The 20,350-nt window shown below is 42.3% G+C and overlaps 1 protein-coding gene and 1 long non-coding RNA gene across 4 annotated transcripts in view; one reads left to right on the top strand and one right to left on the bottom strand.

Annotated features, from left to right (window-relative positions):
• RPS6KA3 (ribosomal protein S6 kinase A3) overlaps nt 1-17,020 on the bottom strand; it is an 82,141-nt gene extending 65,121 nt beyond the window's left edge. The window contains exons 1-2 of one of the 3 annotated variants that reach the window (XM_053306829.1): nt 16,639-17,020; nt 6,969-7,025 (exon numbers count right to left, since the gene is read on the bottom strand). In XM_053306829.1, the coding sequence (XP_053162804.1) occupies nt 6,969-7,025; nt 16,639-16,716 (135 nt within the window). In that variant the 5' untranslated portion in view covers nt 16,717-17,020. The remainder of the gene's footprint in view (nt 1-6,968; nt 7,026-16,638) is intronic. The other 2 variants (XM_053306827.1, XM_053306828.1) reach the window with 2 other exon arrangements.
• An 86-nt stretch (nt 17,021-17,106) lies between these two features.
• LOC128349806 (uncharacterized) lies at nt 17,107-19,577 on the top strand. The gene is made up of 2 exons (XR_008319001.1): nt 17,107-17,439; nt 18,028-19,577. It is a non-coding gene; the product is annotated as an uncharacterized LOC128349806 (long non-coding RNA).
• The last annotated feature ends 773 nt before the right edge of the window (nt 19,578-20,350 follow it).

Raw genomic sequence — 20,350 nt, 5'->3', positions numbered from 1 at the left:
TAGTATGCTTTAAATGGTGTTTGTTTTCATGTTTTTTAAACTTGTGCACTGCCCAGAGGCTTTGGATGGGGTGATCTAGAAATGTAATCAATAAAATAAATAAATAAAATTTTAAAAAATTGTTGTCAATGACTATTAGCTACGATAGCTTGCCGGTTCCAAGGTACTGTGTCCCTGAATACCAGTGGCTGGGGAGCGAACAGTGAGAGAGGTCTGCTGCCTTTATGCCTTGCTTATGCTTTCATAAGCATCTGGTTGGCTCTGTTAGCAATATGGTATTAGACTGGGTAGACTTTTGGTCTAATCCTGCAGAGGTCCTGTGTTCTTAAATATACAAGTCTTCCCTCCACATACTGCACCCAACACATGAACATTTTGCGTATGTACATAAGCGCAGCTCCTCAACATTCCCTCTCACTCCATTATGCTCTGGCTCATATTCAGAGTACATCCGAGAAAGAAGTCAGGCTAGCAGTTTGATGTGCACATTGTCTCAATCTACAGCTTGGATCTAGCTTTGGAAGAAGGATCTTTCCACCATTTAACAAAATGGCAGGGAGTGGGCAAGTTTAGGGGCTGAAGCAAGAGCAGACAGAGGCAGGAGGGTCAGGAGAAGTATAATGACAGAGGAAATGGATGAAATCCTTCCCCCCACAGTTTCCTAAACCTTACCCATGACATTTCACAGGCCTTTAACTAGCCATTAATAATAGACAGATGTGCTTTTATTCCTCTTCACTTTATTATAACATCTCAAATGGACAAGTTGAAAATAGATGTAAATGGGTTTCTTGGCCCTTTTCCATCCTAAAGTGTCATACATAAAGAGTTCTTGGCATATTATGCTAAACTCTGTCAAGAATCTGCAAAGCTTTAAGTTCTTTTATGAATTTCAGAGCATGAACTTCAAAAGCTTATTAGGTTATATAAATTGCAGGAAGCATCTCACTTGATCTGGGAAAAACAAAATATTTTGTTTTTAGTTATGGAAAAACTCAGACAAGTGTTTACAGCTCAACAATATAAAAATAAAATCCATTGTTTGTGTTTAAATCATGCAATTGGTCTGTCAGCATTCTAAAGAGCATGCAGTTTTACCATCTGCTCCTTGTAGGTGCTCCTTATAGTAAAACAAGAGCATTCTATCACACAGGAAACTGTTTTACTTAATTATTTACAACATTTGTAGGCTGTCTATTAGGCTAGAGACAGATTCCAACAAAGTAAGGCATTAAAACAATCCCAATCCCAATGAACTAACAACATGTACTTTATAGCATCAATACTAAAGAATTAGCAATAGTCAGATAATTTATGGCAATTTCCCCCTGCAGCCATGGGTGTCTCCTGAAACTATGTCTCTGTCTTCAGAGAGATAGTTTTGATAGGCAAAGATGACTGTAGAGGGAAGAGGAGATAATCAAGCACTGCCCCCACCTTGTGCAATCGGAAACACTGACACATTAGCAGAGCTTAGTCTGCATGTTGACAAGGGAGCACCTAGGTAATTTTGAGGCCTGGACCTGAAGGGCTTTGCACACTGCCCCCCCCCCGCTTGAGAGCGGGGTGGGGTCGGGGGCAAGTTAAATCTTTTTTTCAAACTTCTTCTCAACTGCTGCTGTGTGACGGGGATGGTAGCAGAGACGGGGCGGCAAGCAGGGTGCAGGCACTCGAGAGGAGATGGAGGCAGCAGCAAGAGCTCCTTCCCTGAGCCCACTTGCTGCCCACCTCCATTTTTGGCCCATTTAGGGTCTCTCTGTGCACATGCCATTTGGGTGGCAGGTGGGCTCAGTGAAGGAACTCTTGCTGCTGCCTCCCTCGCCTTGGACTCCCCTCGAGTACCTGCACCCCACCGGCTGCCCACGTCTCTGCTACCATCCCCACTGCACAGCAGCGGTTGAAAAAAAATATATTTTAAATTTAAGTTGCACAGCAGGCGTGGGACAGTAGTGGGGCCCTGGAGACAGGAGGCCACAGACCAGACCCCCAAGATATATGGCAAAGTGCGCCTCTGCAAGTTGGCCACTCTATCTACAGCTACAGAGGTAGGTTTGACAGATTGGTCTCTGTTTCACATGCTTTGGTCATATCCAAATTAGTTTACTCTAGTGAATTGTGTGCAATGTTGCCTTTGAAGAATGCTTTAAGAGTCATTTCGTGCAAAATGCATAACGTCATGTACCTTACCCTGCAACATTTTCACAGTGGAAAATGGAATATATTTGTAACAACCGATTCTAGTACCAAGTCCCCACAGCTGTGCTGTGTACTGCCATAGTGCCTTAGTGATGTGCACCTATTTACAAGCAGGTGCACAACATTAAGGCCCTATGGCAATACACAGCATATAAGAGTTCGAATTCAGTCTTCATGCATTAGAGACGTGATACATCCACCCACCTACTTAAAGATTTAATTTGTAGAATTCTGGGAGAGAGTTGAATACTGAAAAATGACAACTAGCAACTCATATTTAAACTTGGTCACACAAAACTTACCAATACAAAATTACAGCCAATTAACCAGGGACAAAATCCAGAAAAGGAGAACAGTGTGTACTGATTGGGGCTCACTTTATTGATCATATCACACCAAAATTATATTATCTTTGTCAGCTATCAATCTGTTTCTGAGCCCAATTCAAACTACCGGTTTTGGCCTTTAAAGTCCTAAATAGTATGAGATCCGAATATCACCTGCTCAGATTACCTCCTCCCCTACAAACTCTCTTGCATGCTTACATCAGATTGCATGCCTCTGTTCTATATCCCACTATTGGTTGAGGTCCAGTGAATGGATATGTAGAACAGAGCCTTCTCAGTGGTTACCCACTGTGGAATTCTTTGTCCTGAATATACAATCAGTTTCCTCCCTGTTTGCCAACAGATACCAGGTTAAGATGTTGTTCTTTCAGTGTGCTTTTGGCTAGGCTAGAACTGTGTCTGCGCCTTTCATCAGGGTTTTTTTTGCTGGTTTTCTTACTTTTCTTTTTGACTATTACCAATTGGTGTTTTTGCTGCAGTGATGGTGTATTTTTTAAATCTTCTATAGGCTTTGCATCCTGTTCAAAAAACCACAATAATTGTCCAACCTCAGATCTCAATGGGAAGGAAGTGTCAGAAGTTAAAAGGCACAGCTCCTTGTTGCAGATGTCCTTATTTCAGAATTAGTCCCCGAGGTAGGTGAGCTTCAGGCCATGAAGGTTTCAAGGTTAAGAACTAGTACCTTGATTTGTGCCTGGAAATTAAATGGCATCCAGAGCAATTGCTGTAAAACAGGCCAAATATTATGTTGTTTTCCCCTCCCCACATCTACTAGTGGGCAGACTGTGGCATTTGTACATACAGACATTCATACACTATCACAATTATATAGCATGCAAACACTTTAGGGGAGAAGAAAATGGCTGTCTTAAAGAACTAATGCCATCTCCCTATAGTCAGGAAAAGCAGCAACAGCAGCAGAGAAAAGGGGAATGCACTTTCAAATGTGATCTCCCTTGCTTTGGGATAGCCTTGCCCATCTCAGCTGCCGAGCAAAGGAACAAGCTGTTTTCTCTCAGCAGTTAGGACAGTGGCAACAGCAGATATACTACAAGAAGTATGTTTGCATGTACCGAAGTAAAGAACTCCCCAAAGTAGTTACAAGTTCCACCAATAATCTAAACAGTCTAGGAAGTACCCATACACATTAATCTGATATAGGGGACCTTCTCGGTAAATGGCTGTACAAATGGTGAAGTGCAGTACATTCCATCTTAAATTTACTCTGCTAGTATTTATGTTTTACTAATTGTGTTGCTCCTTTTAGCAGCAGTTTATCAGCACATACATGTGAAAGAATCAGACTTTTTAATTTGAAGGACACCTAAATTTAATTAAGTTCATTTAAAACAAGTAACAGCAATGAACTTATACAACAAGCAATCTTGTCCTGCTAGGCCACTGTTCTATTGGACCACAGCAACACAGTGAGGGTTACTGGAACGCCCAGTGGCTTTAAAAGGATGACTCAGTGCTGGCATACATCCCTCTTGCACGATTTCTTTTTCCTTTACTCCCTTAACTCAGGAAATGATCTAGAAGAATTTATTTTCCACAATGGGCTATGAAAAGAAGATTTAGTTCTTTGAAGACAAATTGGTGTTAAATAAAATGAGTGTACCAAGGCACCAAGTGCAAAAAACAAATATCTATCCTTAGTTTTTATGTCCTATAACACATTCAATTAATGTTACCATGTGTATTACATAGGAAACACCATACTCCATCCCTCCAAACTAAGCATTCTGAAATGGGAAATGTTTTGGTTAAAAATTAAGCTCAGAAAAGCCTCAGTAATCACAAGGAACAGGGTAAAGAAATAAAAACTATTAAGTAAACAACTAACTTGTTTAACTAGATAAAACAAGTGTACAAGCACCACCACCCCCATTTTTGTTGAATAGTGCACTTTAAAATATAATCTGAAATGTGAACCAACCTTGCTGTGATAAAAAATTATGCTCCACCCCCCTCCCTTAAAGACATGAGCAGCACATCTTAGGACATACATGCTGAAGTGACCAGTAATGACTGTATAAGAGACTACAGTCATCAGATTAAATTTTAGAGGACAATAATGGCCTGCTTTGGAATGTAAGTAAACATTTCTAGATTAGCTACAGAACAGGTCAAAACTTCTTCTTTCCCTTTTGATAATAAGAACTTACACCTCCATATGATGAATCTTCATGACATGTTAATTTAGAAAACTTTAAGACATTAAAAGTAGGCTTTAACAACCTTATTAATTGTTAAATGTCAATAAAATTGTCATAACTGAATTAGTAATCTGTGACCAAGATACCAAGTTCAAAAGTATTCTTTCAAGCTCTGATATTTAATTGTTTCTGTCGAAGGTTAAAGCTTAGTGAGACAAGAACCTGATTCTTTATCTGACATCAAGATACAGTACTGTACAAGTTTCTAGACATCCAAGGCTCATTCACAAACAGCAAATAGTTCAGAGCTGCAGGTTAACTTGCTATGTAATTTTTTGTAACTAAATAACTTTTGCTATGTAAATACATTTAAGAACTGTTTTGTTGAAAGGTAATATATAAATATTTTAAATACATATTAATTTCAAGTACATAGAGTATTTTCAAAGCTTCTTGTTTTTAAAAATAAAATCTTACCTGAAGAGAGCAAACATATACAGTCAGAAACTTAAGCATGGTTATCGAAGTCTAATACTGAATTTTTCCTACTAAAGCTGTCAGGAAGGACCAAGCCCAAACATTCTTACAGCTACCAGATGTTTCAGCACTTAGAATATTTCCTGTTAAAAGGCCTGAATTTTCTCTTTCAAGCAGAGCAACAAAAGCCAAAAGCGATTGGTGATAGTGTACTTGGGGCATAGGTTTAGAAAATTCTATCATCCTAGTTACTACTAAGGAGTATTATTTAAATCTTTTATTTTACTGTCATCTTTTTAAAAGATTTAGTACAATCTTTTCTTTTACTAGTATTATAGTAGCAGTAGCAATAGTGTATATCATGTATATAGTACTTTAGAGAATGCTCATGTACATTGCAGTATCTTGTAATCCTTAGAACTATAGGGCAGGTCAGTAAAATTTTTGATTGACTGATTAATATTGCAAGGCAGGGGAATGAGGCCAAGAGAAAATGACTTGTCTAAGGCCACCTCTAGCATGTTCCAGCAAGATATGAATCAGGATCGTCTTGATTTGTAGCTCAGATCTTTTCCACTATGCTACATCATCTTGATACTGTATGTTTACTGAGAAATACGCTAACATACTCCATATGTGGAGATTATCAACCATCACAAGGCAATGATGATGATCCTGCACATATCTGATAGATGTCCATTATTGTGAAGTTAAGCTAGTGCATGCTCATGACGACAGGTTATCACCTACATTCAATGGAATTTCTTCTACATTTTCTGACATTCATCTGATACATGAGAAATTGGCTGTAATCAGACACTATCGCCAAAAAATTGTTTGCAATATCTTGTTTTGCACAAGCTAGCTTCAGACTCAAACAATCTGTCATCCCACTCTCTCCCCATACACCATGATTCCTACCTTTTTCTTTCTTTCTGGGTTCTCTCAGCAAACCATACTTTACCACTGTATCCAAACACTACTGTGATCTCAGTTTTCAGAAACCATATTTTGTTATGGTCAGATGCAATGGCAAACTATGGTTTCCCCAAGAACCCAGAAGTAAATGTGCACAAGGGAAGGGGAAAAGTACAGAAGCCAAAGACTCCTCTAGGCTTGTTCCTGTCTGACTGCAGCCATTGTCAACATTCTCAGCTATAATTTAGATGGTAACACTTGACCTCAAGTGGCACTGACATATCAAATATTTATAGTCTGAGTACTCAATAATGTCTTTTACACTGACATTAACTACAAGATTTCATGCCACTGAATAGGAACACCTAAGAGCTGTAAAAATGCATGTAATAATTCCAATCCATAATTAAGGAATTGAGCTTCAGTTCTGCATGCTTCCTTTGCAGCCTTCTTTGGTGTGAATTCCCCTGGATGATTTAACCATGGGTTAGGCCAATTGAGAAGAGCAAGGAGTTTGTGTCTGAGACAGGGGTTAGAGCTAGAGGGCAAGCGAGCAACCAATACCCTATGTCTGTACCTGAATCATGAGATGCACCTTAAAACATGGGATCAAGTCAGGCTTATTGGTCTAGGATCATGATCCTCATTTTTGGTGCGAGAGATCCTGTGCTCAATTTCAAAATGAAGCACAGGGGATGGAGGGCCCACATGTTTTCATATAGATATGGCGATAGCCACTAGTTTAGATGGATTTAAAGAGGGATCCTATCAACTCATACTGTTACTTTCAAGCTAAAGAGTTCCTGCTTGCCCAGTTTTCTGACTGGAAATAAATTGTCAAGCAAAGTATGAATACTCATGTGTTACTTACCAATTGCGGATTTATCTCTTCTTCTCCCATAGGTTCATCCATTATTTGTTGGCCATTCTGCAAAAAGCATAGTTTGTGTTTTTTAAAAAAGAAAGTTAAAAGGCAAGCGCAGTCAATTCATTTCAAATCTTATTTGATTCTTCTGGAGCAACCAATTCATATAAATTAAAGAGACACCTGTAACTTCTGTGGAAAAGCTAAAGGGGGATGGGAAATGACGAGTGGTGCCACATATTGCTTAGCCTTTTTTTGCTTCTGAATTGTTTATAATGCTGGTAGATAAGACTCCCAAAACTGCAAACAGGCACTGGAAAACATTTATGTGGTAGAGTGAATGTCTGAATTGGGTCTTGGTGTTTGAAGCTGAATATGTTAACTGAATACACTGAAAAACATGGTATTTGAAGAAATATGAAAGTTCTGTTACTGTACAGTGAAGGTATAATTCAGTTTACCTACAGATCATTTGGAGAGCTAGATCTCCTATGTTCTGTTATAGGAACAGCCATCCTGAGATTTTGCTTTGCACAGCCATCTGGGTTTTAGAACCCGATTTTCATACCACAACCATCTCATAGTAAAATCCAGAAATAAATTAATGTTACTCTGTGACATTACAGAAGTTAGAGGAAAGGCCTCCCAAGCCTGTTTCCTCCATCCTCATCAAAGACATGCATAAAGATCCCCCAGCCATCAGGAATGAACATTAAACAAACCTTACCCGGAATGCACAGAAGGTACAGGTTAAACACACAAAGCAGAAATTTAGCATCATTGCAAAGGGGCCATGCACAAAATGAAGTACAGAATTGTGACTCAGTAGAATATGAGACCAATAGCATGCATGGATGTAAGTGGGAGTAAAGCTGCAGCCATCTTGGCTAGAGTGTAACTCATCTCCACATTTCTCATTCAGGCTTGAATTCTTGTAGTAGGTTGTTCCAAAGCCCTTTTTAAGGCTACAGTAGCTTAAAACAAAGCATCAAAATGGGCACATTTCAGAGATAGTTGGAACTAAACACAGCTGTGAACATGAAGCAAAGAAGCGGGGTGGGTGGGGATGTCTCAGCATGACTTGCTCCTCTCTCTCTCTCTCTCTCTCTCTCTCACACACACACACACACACACACACACACACACACACACCATTTAAACCAGGGAGTTTTCTAACTTTCAGTGCCAGTGACAACGAAGTAACCTTTAATAACACATGGAAACTCGAGAAATGTGAAAACTATTCCTTGCCATTTTCTCCAGGCAAAGTGCCACAGGAAGATATCAGTCTCTTCCTCATTCTCATGAATACAAATCAAAGTACAAAGCTGATTTTAAAAGTATTTTAACAGGGCTTTTTTAATAAAAGAAAAATTCAGAACTGCACAATTGTATGTGAATGTCAATCACGCATCTAGTACAGTGAGGAAAATAAGTATTTGATCCCCTGCTGATTTTGTCCGTTTGCCCTCTGACACAGAAATGACCAGGCTATAATTGGAATGGTAGGTTTATTGTAGCTGTGAGAGACAGAACAACAACAAACAAACCATCAAAAGCCCAGTGCCCAAAAGTCAGCAATGGATTTGCATTGTAGTGAGGGAAATAAGTATTCGATCCCCTATCAACCAGCAAGATTTCAGGCTCCCAGGTGTCTTTTCACTATATGCAGGTAACGAGCTGAGATGAGGAACACCCTCTGTAAGGGAGTGCTCCTAATCCCAGCTTGTTACAGTACCTGTATAAAAGACACCTGTCCATAGAAGCAAGCAATCACTCAGCTTCCAAACTCACCACCATGCCCAAGACCAAAGAGCTGTCGAAGGATGTCAGGGACAAGGTTGTAGACCTGCACAAGGCTGGACTGGGCTACAAGACTATCGCCAAGCAGAAGGTGACTACAGTTGGCACGATAACTCGCAAATGGAAGAAACACAAAATAACTGTCAATCTCCCTCGGTCTGGGGCTCCATGCAAGATCTCACCTCGTGGAGTTGCAATGATCATGAGAACGGTGACAAAGCAGCCCAGAACTACACGGGGGGAACTTGTTAATGATCTCAGGGCAGCTGGAACCATAGTCACCAAGAAAACAATTGGTAACACACTACGCCGTGAAGGACTGAAATCTTGCAGTGCCCGCAAGGTCCCCCTGCTCAAGGCAGCACATGTACAGGCCCGTCTGCAGTTTGCCAATGCACATCTGAATGATCCAGAGGAGAACTGGGCGAAAGTGTTGTGGTCAGATGAGACCAAAATCGAGCTCTTTGGCATCAACTCAACTCGCTGTGTGTGGAGGAGGAGGAATGCTGCCTATGAGCCCAAGAACACCATCCCCATCGTCAAACATGGAGGTGGACACATTATGCTTTGGGGGTGTTTTTCTGCTAAGGGGACAGGACACCTTCACCGCATCGAAGGGACGATGGACGGGACCATGTACCGTCAGATCTTGGGTGAGCACCTCCTTCCTTCAGCCAGGGCATTGAGAATGGGTCGTGGATGGGTATTCCAGCATGACAATGACCAAAAACACACAGCCAAGGCAACAAAGGAGTGGCTCAAGAAGAAGCACATGAAGGTCCTGGAGTGGCCCAGCCAGTCTCCAGACCTTAATCCCATAGAAAATCTGTGGAGGGAGCTGAAGGTTCGGGTTGCCAAACATCAGCCTCGAAACCTTTCTGACTTGGAGAGGATCTGCAAAGAGGAGTGGGACAACATCCCTCCTGGGTTGTGTGCAAACCTGGTGGCCAACTACAAGAAACGTCTGACCTCTGTGATTGCCAACAAGGGTTTTGCCACCAAGTACTAAGACATCTTTTGTGAAGGGATTGAATACTTATTTCCCTCACTACAATGCAAATCCATCGCTGACTTTTGGGCACTGGGCTTTTGAGGGTTTGTTTGTTGTTATTCTGTCTCTCACAGCTACAATAAACCTACCATTCCAATTACAGCCTGGTCATTTCTGTGTCAGAGGGCAAACGGACAAAATCAGCAGGGGATCAAATACTTATTTCCCTCACTGTATGTGCTGCAACACACATCTGTGAATTTTCCTGGTCTGTGAATACATGCCTTGTGCCTAGAGTCACACTCCAAGACATTTAGAAGCCTACACAGAGCAGGAGGAAAATTTAAAAATTGTAAATTTGACAGTACTATTGCAGAAGAGTATTATATTCTTATATAATATAATACTTACTTGATATGTAAATTTTATTTTTTTTCTGTTTTGGGGGTGATTTCTGAGTGGGGATGACTGGTACTCTTTCTCAGCTCCTTTTCTTCCAGCCGTAAAGTTTCAAGAGTTAATGGCTGGTGTGGGATCAGTTTAATGTTTTCATTCCTACAACTTAGGTTGTAGGGAAGGAAAGGCATAATGGAATAGGTTATAGCTAACGGTGAATTTTGTTAATTGTGAGACTGTATGTACACACATACAATGATCAGCAGATTAACAGATTTACAAAGCTGTGAAATTGTTGGTGAAAAAACTAAAGAGTTTCATATAACTATCCCCTTCAGAAGCAGAAGGGGTTGTGACTATCTTAATGGAGTATTCTTCAAGCTGAGAATTGTCCTGCTCTTTTTTGTTCAAACCCTCCATCCCTTCACCACTGAGTTCCATTAGCTCCACCCACTTGCTTGTCCATCAATCCTCTGAGTCCACAAACATTGCGCTCCACTGTATTACACTGAGGGATTTTGGGAGCTTTTTGGTCCTTTTAGAGTTTTTCCTCTTAAGATTTTTGTGTAAATGACATCTCTGTGGGTTACCCCAAGTCTGCCGGCATCTTCCACTCACTTGCAGACGCTCCAGTTATCTATTCATAAGGATTTTAGTGTTTCCAGCTCTTTCAGAAATAGTATATGGATAAGGTTTGGATGGCATATAGTTTTTTTTTGTTACAATAAGCAAGCCACATCCAGCAGATCTTTAATTTCAGTCTTAAGCCTTGGCTAGACAATTAAATACATAACACATTATGTACTAACAAGTGAATTTCGGCCCATTGAATAATGGGCGCTAGTAATGGCGCTCCTGGCCCCCCGCCGCCATTCCCCTTCCCTCTGCCGTCCGCCCTCCCAGCTCCTTTGTGTCTCCCCCCCACATTTAAGGGCCAAATCGGCCCAGGCACTTGCCCCCGCCAGGCCGGGGAGACGGAGGCCGGGACCGGGGGCGGAGCGGAGGTCATGTAACTTTAAAAAAAAAATTGCTCCCACGGCCAACGCCGCCGACCCTCCCTCCCAGCTGCCGAGTCCCCCTTACCCTGGCCCACTTCCGTTGGCCGAAGAAAGCCCTCAATTTAAGAGGCAGAGAGGAGCTCGCAAGCAGAGCTCCTCTCTGTGCAAAGCCTCTTCCCGAACTGCTGCTTTGGGCGCTTGCGTCCTTTGCGCCCAAAACGGCAATTCGGGAAGAGGCTTTGCACAGAGAGGAGCTCTGCTTGCGAGCTCCTCTCTGCCTCTTAAATTGAGGGCTTTCTTCGGCCAACGGAAGTGGGCCAGGGTAAGGGGGACTCGGCAGCTGGGAGGGAGGGTTGGCGGCGTCGGCCGCGGGAGCAATTTTTTTTTAAAAGTTACATGGCCTCCGCTCTGCCCCCGGCCTCCATCTCTTTCGGCCGAGGCGGCGGCTCTGCCGCCGCCTCGGTCAGTTTCCCCCGCCGCTGCTTCTCCGGCTTCTTCAGGGCAGCCGCTTCTGGCCGCCCAAGATGGCTGCTGGGTGCCGGGGATCGTGTCTCCCTTGCCCTGTTCTGGGCATGCGCTGCGCGCACGCCCAGAACAGGGAGGCACGGACGGACACCAAGCGTTTTATTAGAGAGGATGAGAAGTATAATGAAATGTGATCTGTTATATTAAAAATGGGAAAAAATGACATACTACAAAACCCTGTTTAGTCTTCTGTCTCACTATGCATCAGTATAATTCTAAAATAGACACAATAGTCTATATAAAAACAGACACATATGTTTGCTTCAGTAAAGACTGTACTGTGTTGGGGCTAAATTAAGTAAGTGCTAAACCGCAGAAGAAGAACAGAAATAAGACCAAATCAATTTAGAATTTTGTACAGCATTGGTAAATATTAGCTAGACCCTTCAATGCAAGATAGATTACAAATGTGCAAGTATTATAGCATTACTAGAATAACTCTGAATGTCAAGTATCTTTATCTACACAGTATGAAAAATATATAGCCCCTATTAGGGGCGGGGTGGTTGTGGTTGTAAGTTTCATCACTGACAAGTTGGAATAGTAAGAGACAGCAACTTTCAGGTTTATCTTGCCAATTTTCTAGTAAAAAATGTAAAAGAAGTTGAGGTTAAATCTTATACCAGGATTAATAGGTGTTTTTTTAAAGTATATAAAGAATGTACAGGTTAAAATAGTTATACAGTCTTCACAATCAAGATAATAAAGAAAGGTTGCAATGAATCCATACTATTTCAGTACTGAATAAGCATTATCAGTGTTTCAGGCATCTATCTTCCATTCATTTCTCAGTCTAATATAATTAACTTTTTAAATATCTAGCAGATTGCAGAAATTATAAAGACAATAATCAGTAGAAGGTGTTCTCCTACTTTTCCACTTAGGGAAGCCTTGCAGGACATAACAAAAGTGTCACAAATTCCATACCATAGGTTTACAGTTTGCCCTTCAGTTAATGCATAAGAAAAATCATTGTATCCCTTGCCAATTTTACCTCTTAAAGGTAAAGTGTGCTGCCAAGTCGGAGTTGACTCCTGGTGACCACGGAGCCCCGTGGTTGTCTTTGGTAGAATACAGGAGGGGTTTACCATTGTTATCTCCCGTGCAGTATGAGATGATGCCTTTCAGCATCTTCCTATATCGCTGCTGCCCAATAAAGGTGTTTCCCATAGTCTGGGAAACATACCAGAGCCTCTTTAATTCTATGATCTTCTCTCACAATAAAACTGCTTATGAAATATGCTGGCTCTGTTTACAGCATGTCATATAATCTGACATATGTGCAATTGAAGAGATGCTAAATAGCACTGCAACCATAACTTTGTACAGATTATCCTTCACAGTGTTTTGCTTGTAAATTTCAGAAGTATATGCAAAAATCCCAAGTATCTTGCAGAACAAAGTTCTGCAAAGTTCAGACCTCACTTTTGGTGCAATGTGAACTATTTGCCAAGGAAACCTCCTCTGTTATATCCTTATACAATCCTTGGATAATTTGTTTTTTAACAAAAGCTTCTCAAAACTTGACCTAGCCCTTGATCTGTCCAACTTTCAAAAGAAAGGAGACAAACAGCATGCTCATGGCAATGACATCTACTTTTCTGATGGAATCGTCAAATTCCATACACATTTCTCTTTATGCCAACCATCAGAAAACCCTGTGTGTCACATAACTTGGCTAAGTTTCAGCTTAAAATTATTTAGCCAGAGCTATAAAAACCAATATGAAATACTAAATAAAGTTTTATTCCATGTAAGCCTCCAAATGTGTGTTGGAGTTGTACCCAAGACTATCGTACTATGTAAGCATAATGTCTTTTGGGGTAGTAAGTTAGCACTGAAGATACCCAGATTCAAAACCTCACTCAGGCATGAAATGCACTGGATGACCTTGGGCCAGTTACCATTTGTCAACCTAACCTAACTCACAGGGTTGTTAAGAGGGTAAAGGGATGGGGAGAGCACATAGTTAACTATGTAGTGCCAAGTTGTTTGGAAAAAAGGTGAGATAAAAATGTAATAAAGAAACACAAACTATTAAGCCAAGAATGGGATGTCACTTGTGCATGGTGGTGGGGACAATCCAAAGACATTAGGACCAGTGTTCCCTCTAACAGGGATCGCCAGATGTTGTTGACTACAACTCCCATAATCCCCAAACAAAAGCCACTGCAGCAGGGGATTCTGGGAGCTGTAGTCAACAACATCTGGAATCCCTCTTAGAGGGAACAGTGAACAGGACAGGATGACATGTGCCAAGTGTGTGACAGAAACTGAGAACCAGAGTGGCACTGATTCTAGTCTCTGAAATGACAACTGCAATTCAGTTAGTACAATCGCACCAGATACAAAACTTACAGGATCATTTTGCTCTGGATCACCAGTGTTTCTCTAGATTCTAATATTAAAAATTGCAAGGCAGCAGCATTCAGAAAAACGTTCATACTCAATCTCAAATCATACTGTCATGTATACTACACTGGAATTTTTGGTGTGAAGCAGTATACACAATACATACATATGTAGATACAGCACAATGTGTCCAGCTTTTTTCTGCTATAATTTATTATTTATAAGCAATTACAGAAACTATATATATTCTGTAACATACACAGAGTAACAGATCCAATCTTGTGACTATGCACATGTATTGCCTCAGAGAAATATGATGTCTGCTCCAGAGTCAACTGCAAACAGGTGTGTATGTGCTGGCATGTAGATGCTACACAAAACCAGCCCAAAGCATGTGTGGTTTCTTTAAAATATTAGTCTCAGCCCCTGGATGGCATGTTATACAAGTACTTTTTGGCACCTCCACAGATGTTTAAAGTAGTCTGTAGTTGTTTGTAAACAAGTGATAAAGCATTTTAGGCTAAACAAATATCTGAGGTGAAAGATATGAATTTAGTACCGTCATTTAATAAAGTGCTATGGAACAGTACTGCTCCATTTATTGTTCGAAGCCAGAAAAAACAGAATATTCCAGTTGATGAGCCCCTGGTGGCGCAGTGGTAAAACTGCCGCCCTGGAACCAGAAGGTTACAAGTTCAATCCTGACCAGGGGCTCAAGGTTGACTCAGCCTTCCATCCTTCCAAGGTCAGTAAAATGAGTACCCAGAATGTTGGGGGCAATATGCTAAAATCACTGTAAACCGCTTAGAGAGCTCCGGCTATAGAGCGGTATATAAATGTAAGTGCTATTGCTATTCTGTGAAGTAAATTCAGCATGGAGTAGATTTAAGCATAGTAAGTGTTCAGAAGATGTAATTATCATTAGGAAAAAGAAACCAATATATGAAGCATCTGAGCTGTGTTCTCAGAACTGTGTTTTAAAACCAACATATCAAGCCAGACTATCAGTATCACAAGAACTCTGCTTTGATTAGATAAAGAGCAAATTGCCTCTACAAACATGACAACTGTAAGACAAAAAGTGTGGCAACAGATTACCACTAGTTCCTATACTAGTATCTTCCTTGTCACAGAAGCAGGATATGATGGGAACTTCCCCTTTAAAAAACAACAACAACAACACCCTAGCTTTTATGTGCAGACTGTTCCTCCTCCCTGGCTAAAGCTGGTGTGTGGAGGAAGTCAAGCATCCGGGCAAAATGAGGGGAAATGGAGGGAGGCAAGACACTAGCTGTGAAAGTAACCAGACACCACCAGAGCAGAACAAAAGCATCAGTCCTACAACCTTACAGTCCCCACTCACCGCTGACCATTCGTCAGCTGCCGCCCCCACCCCAACGGATAGTATGGGCTCCAGGAAGATCCCATATTTAGACCAGTCCCCACAGGAAGGTGGAGAAGGGGAGAAGAAGGGAGGTTTACTGGGAGATTCCAGGACTTTGCACTTTTTGACTCCTCCTCTGGCGAGATCCAGAACAGTAGCAGCATCAAACACTGGCAGATGCGGAAGGGGAAAGTCCCTTTGCTTTCTCCCTCTCCCCATCCTCTTCACCCACTAGCCTTCACTTGACCTACAGTCATTTCCCAACACAAAGCTCTTGCCACCTCCATCCCTCTTGACCACTGCTCACTGGTCCTTTTCTTCAGTAATGAGACAGGCAGATTGTTTGATAAAAGGTAGTATTGACTCGCTACGATAAAGAGGGAAGCGGAGCTCCTACAAGCAGTATTGTCTCTCCTCTACACTCCAAGGGAGTTCCCAAGTGGGCTAAAACAGGCTGCACTCTCTCCTTTCATTATGTCATAGACTATCAGCAGCATCTTACATTCTCTTCCCTATTCGAAACAGGCTACTGTCCTCGGAACTGGAGTAGCCAGCTGGGACAGAAGGAAAGCCGCATAGTCAAAGTTACACCTTGTACTTGGAACTCAATCATACCCGAAGAATTGCCAGGCATCTCATTTTTGCCGTATATTCCACAACTAACATGGATCGGAACCCCGGAGGAGTCACACAACACTGAAAAGTGCCGGACTCGGCAAGCCACCCCTTTGTCCCTCTGGACAGGACTGCGAGAGAAAGCCGAGAGTCAAGGGCTCTTCCAGGGCAGACTAGCTGGATGTGTAAGTAGCCCCAAGTTGTCAGGCGAGTCGGGCAGAGGAGCGTTGGTTGTGGTGGCGGTGGCGGTGGCGGCGCCAACAAACGGGGCGGAAAGGGAGCCAGAAACTTAAGAAGTGAGCGTGCAAGGAGGAAGAAAAGCGAGCCCTTCCGCCCTTTCTCCCCCACCGCCAAAGAACGTCTTGCGGGGAAGCCTCGAGGACAAAAGGGGAAGCGCCTTTCTCCCAACTCTTGCAGTTCTGCTCGGACTCGGAGGAAGCCAAGCAGCGACGTTCCTCTTTTCAGGTCGCCGCGGAGCACACCGGCGGCAAGCCTTTACTTCCCTCCACACCACCCCCAGCGGGTTTAGCTGTGCCAGGCGGCAGGGGGTGCTAGAGCCGGAACTCCGCACAGCTCCCCCTCGGACATGCACAAGGTATTCGGGCTGCCTACCTCGGCGCTGGTGCTGCCCTCAGCCGCGCTCTCCACAGCCATTTTCTGCCAGGGGTCCGCCAGCTGTGCCAGCGGCATCTTTCCTCCCTAACTTCCGAGTCCCCCGCCTGCTGCTGCTGCTCCTTAGTGTGCCGCCAAAGCGCAAGGTCAGGACTGCTCGGTTGGTTCTTTCTTTCTTTCTCTCTCCCTCCCCCCGACAGGGGAGGAGACTGCCTAGACGTTTTCTACCCCGAGCACAAAGGAGGCGGCGGCGAGGGACAAATTCAGCGCGACACCGCAGCCGTCACTTGACAAGCACAACCTCGGCTCCGGACTCGTCCCGTAGAGCTCTCGCGACTCACTCCGCTTCCGCTCCCAACATGGCGGCGCGCGAGCCCTACCTGCCTGTCAAGCGGAGACTGGCTGCGTCATCCCAGAAGGCGGGACGGGCCCAGCCAATCGGTGGTCATCTCAGGTAGTAAAGGGACAGTCACGAGTGCGCTGGAGGAGGAGGAGGGCTGTTCTGATCCAGTTGCGACAGGCGTGGGAGAGGCTTGCCGAGGCTCGGGGTACGCGCTCTCTCTCTATCACGGTCTCACGAGTGAGGTATATGGGAGGCTGACTGTACTTTGCTGTAGTCACGGAGAGCCTCCGGCAATCCCGCGTCATCTCTGGCAATTTACGGAATCTCTTCGTGTAAACGCAGGATTGCACTCTTTCTTCTCTCCGGGTGAATTGATCGGACATAATTGCCACCCTCTTAGTTATGACGGCAATGTGGAGAAGGATCTTAGAGATAATCTACAGGAAGCAATTAGTTGTGTACGTGCCCGGTCTATTTATTCTTTCGTTGGTTTAAAAATATTAATAAAACATTTTTTTAAAGTGCCTTTACTGAACTTTAAACGTGGGTAGAAGTGCATTTAGCAATGTATGTTAAAGTTGCAGCGTGGTTAAGGAATGACGCAAAGAATTTCAAGAATGTGTGGCTGCTTTTATGCATATTCATCACCTGGAACATTTTTCGATTAGTTTTTTCCATCTGCAGTTGCTCCTACTGGCGAAACTTTAGACTGTAAGCTTCTCGGGACAGGGACCAGACTATTTTGCTTAAGTTACACTATTAAGTGCTCTGGTGTGTGTGTGTGAGAGAGAGTGAGAGTGATGGGTTCAGCATCTGTAGAGCTGACCACAGAGAATACCCAGCGCAATTTAAGGCTATAATCCCAACAGGATTATAGCCTTGGGGAGCAACTATAGTTGACAGTGGCACAGTCTAGCGGTGCAGGTTATGCCGAATTCCTACAGGTGGGGGAGTAGGGGTGGGGAGTGGAATACTTTTGCTTGTGCTGTTTCTGTTCCTCCACCCCATTCCTCTCAACTGCTTGTCTTCTCTTGTTTTTTTTAAAGCTCCTTTCTTGATTGATTGATTGAGTGCCATCAAGTTGGCGTTGACTCCTAGCGACCACATAGAAAGAGTGAAGTCCAAGACAGCCAGAATACAAGAGATTTTTTCCGCAAAGAACCCATTAAAAGCAGCAGAACAAAGTCCCTGTAGATTGGTTTGAATTGGAAGGAGCCTGAATCAAACTCCTCTCAACCTGGGACAGCTCTGCTGGACACAAACCTGCAGAAGCAATGTGCACAGTCTATTTAGGGCCTAGGCCCTAAAGCCATATGAGGTGGTTCCAATATCCACATACATTGGTTCCAATATGCATTTTAGGAAAGATAGAAGATGCTGCTTATATTTTGCACACCTTCTCAAAAATCAGTATTGGATACAAACCGATCCTTATAATGAAGATGATTATCCTGTGAAACATTATGAAGCAATGGAAACGGAGTGCCCATTCTATGTGAATTAGATCGTTAGTCCATCTATTTTGGTGTGTTTTTATTTATTTTAAATAATTTATATCCTGCTTTTTCAGTCAGCTTGTGACAGCTCACAAGTATTTAAAAACCAAGACAATAAAGAACAATTAACAAGGCAAATGCACATTAACAGGACTAATACAAAAAAGCAGCAATAAAAATCAATTGCAATAAGAAAAACAGAAGACAATGAATTAAAGGTTTGTTTGAAAAGCCAGACTCTGAAAGGTAGGAAGGCTGGATAGCAGGCAAATCTCTCAAGGCAGAGAGTTTCAAATTTTAAGGACCACCGAAGAGGAGCCCACCTTGTACATCCCCCACCAATCAGGCTCTAAAAGTGACAGGAAGCACAAAAAGTCCTCTCTGGACAATCTTATGAGGACAGGCAGTCCTTTATTGGACCCAAGCAATTAAGGACTTTCGAAATAAGAACCAGCACTTTGTATTGTGCTTGGAAGTGGACTGGGAGCCAGTAAAGTTGGAACAAGGGAGTCTCACGCTTCCAACACTGGAGCAGCAGCATAATGCCCAAACTGCATTCTCTGAACTATCTTCAAAGGCAGCCCTACATAGAGCATGCTGCCATCTTCCAATCAAGATGTGACAATGGCATAGATAACCAATATTATCTGCGCACTGACAGGCAACAATTCTCCAGGGTTTTTGCCAACTCTATCTGGAAATACCAGGGAATGGGATTGAATTTAGGTCATTGCATGTAAAACAGTTGCTTTGTCACTGAGCACTTCTCCTCCTCCCTGATCGGAGAAGCCATAATACAGCTTGTACTAAGAAATGATAAGAACAAATGCTCATTTATATTACACTTTCCATACAGCGGAACCTTGTTAGTATGTTACACGTCAACATAGTTTTTAAATTCCTGCATTTCTTTTCAATAATAGTGTGATCTGTTAATGATTTAAACCCTTTTAGTTGCACTTAACTTGATCTAAAGCCATTGACTAAATTGAAACTAATATCCTGGTCACAAACCAACTTATTTTAAACTAAACTCTATTGAAATCAACATTTATTTCCAATTAAATGACCTGGAATATTAAAGTGTGGTGTTCACATCATTAGGGGCTACTATTTGAATGAACCATTTTATTTCACCTTGCCTTAAAAGTCACAAGCATTATAAAGTGCAGGTATATTCCTTTAAGGGGGTGGGCAGAGGCTGTAAGGCTTTGTGTGTGTGTGTGTGTGTGTGTGTGTGTGTGTGTGTGTGTGTGTGTATCATCTCACATAGCAGTTCACATTATCTCTCACTGTGTGTAAATGATTATTTGTCTGGATCTCTGCTGAATGCCAGCCATTCTGATGATAAATATGGAGATACTCACATGTGATAGCCCATTTGCTAACATCATGATCACTTCAGCACATGAGTGGCTTCCTATGTTCTTGGCTCTCTGAAGTGTAATTGACATCCACCAGGAATGTAGAGTTCCTGCCAGAGTGTTCTGATGTAATCTTGAGAATGTGGATGTGGGCGAGATTGTTACAGCCACAAACAGAAGTTCTAACCAAGCATATTTGAATAAACAATACAGTTCTACTACTATTTCTCATTTGGGGAGAAACATAAGTGCATGTTGGAGGAGGCCCACAATCTTACATTGCTTAAAACTTCAGAGGAAAAATTGCCTTTTTAATCTTTTGAGGAGTTGAGATGCCATTTTAAAAGTTTTTTTTTTAAAAAAAAAGCTTTCAGAAAGCTGCTTAGAACAAAAAAGGAAAATCTTTTTTGTCTGTAGCAGTAGCATATTTGTGACACACATAGGTGTAATTAAATGGTGAACTAGGGTTCTGAAACAAAATGAAGTGTGGAAAAGAAGAGAATAACTTG

Source organism: Hemicordylus capensis, chromosome 3, assembly GCF_027244095.1.
Source record: "Hemicordylus capensis ecotype Gifberg chromosome 3, rHemCap1.1.pri, whole genome shotgun sequence".
NCBI classification, from domain to species: domain Eukaryota; kingdom Metazoa; phylum Chordata; class Lepidosauria; order Squamata; family Cordylidae; genus Hemicordylus; species Hemicordylus capensis.
Note: the sequence above shows the minus strand (reverse complement) of the source record. Positions and strands in the feature narration are given on the sequence as shown.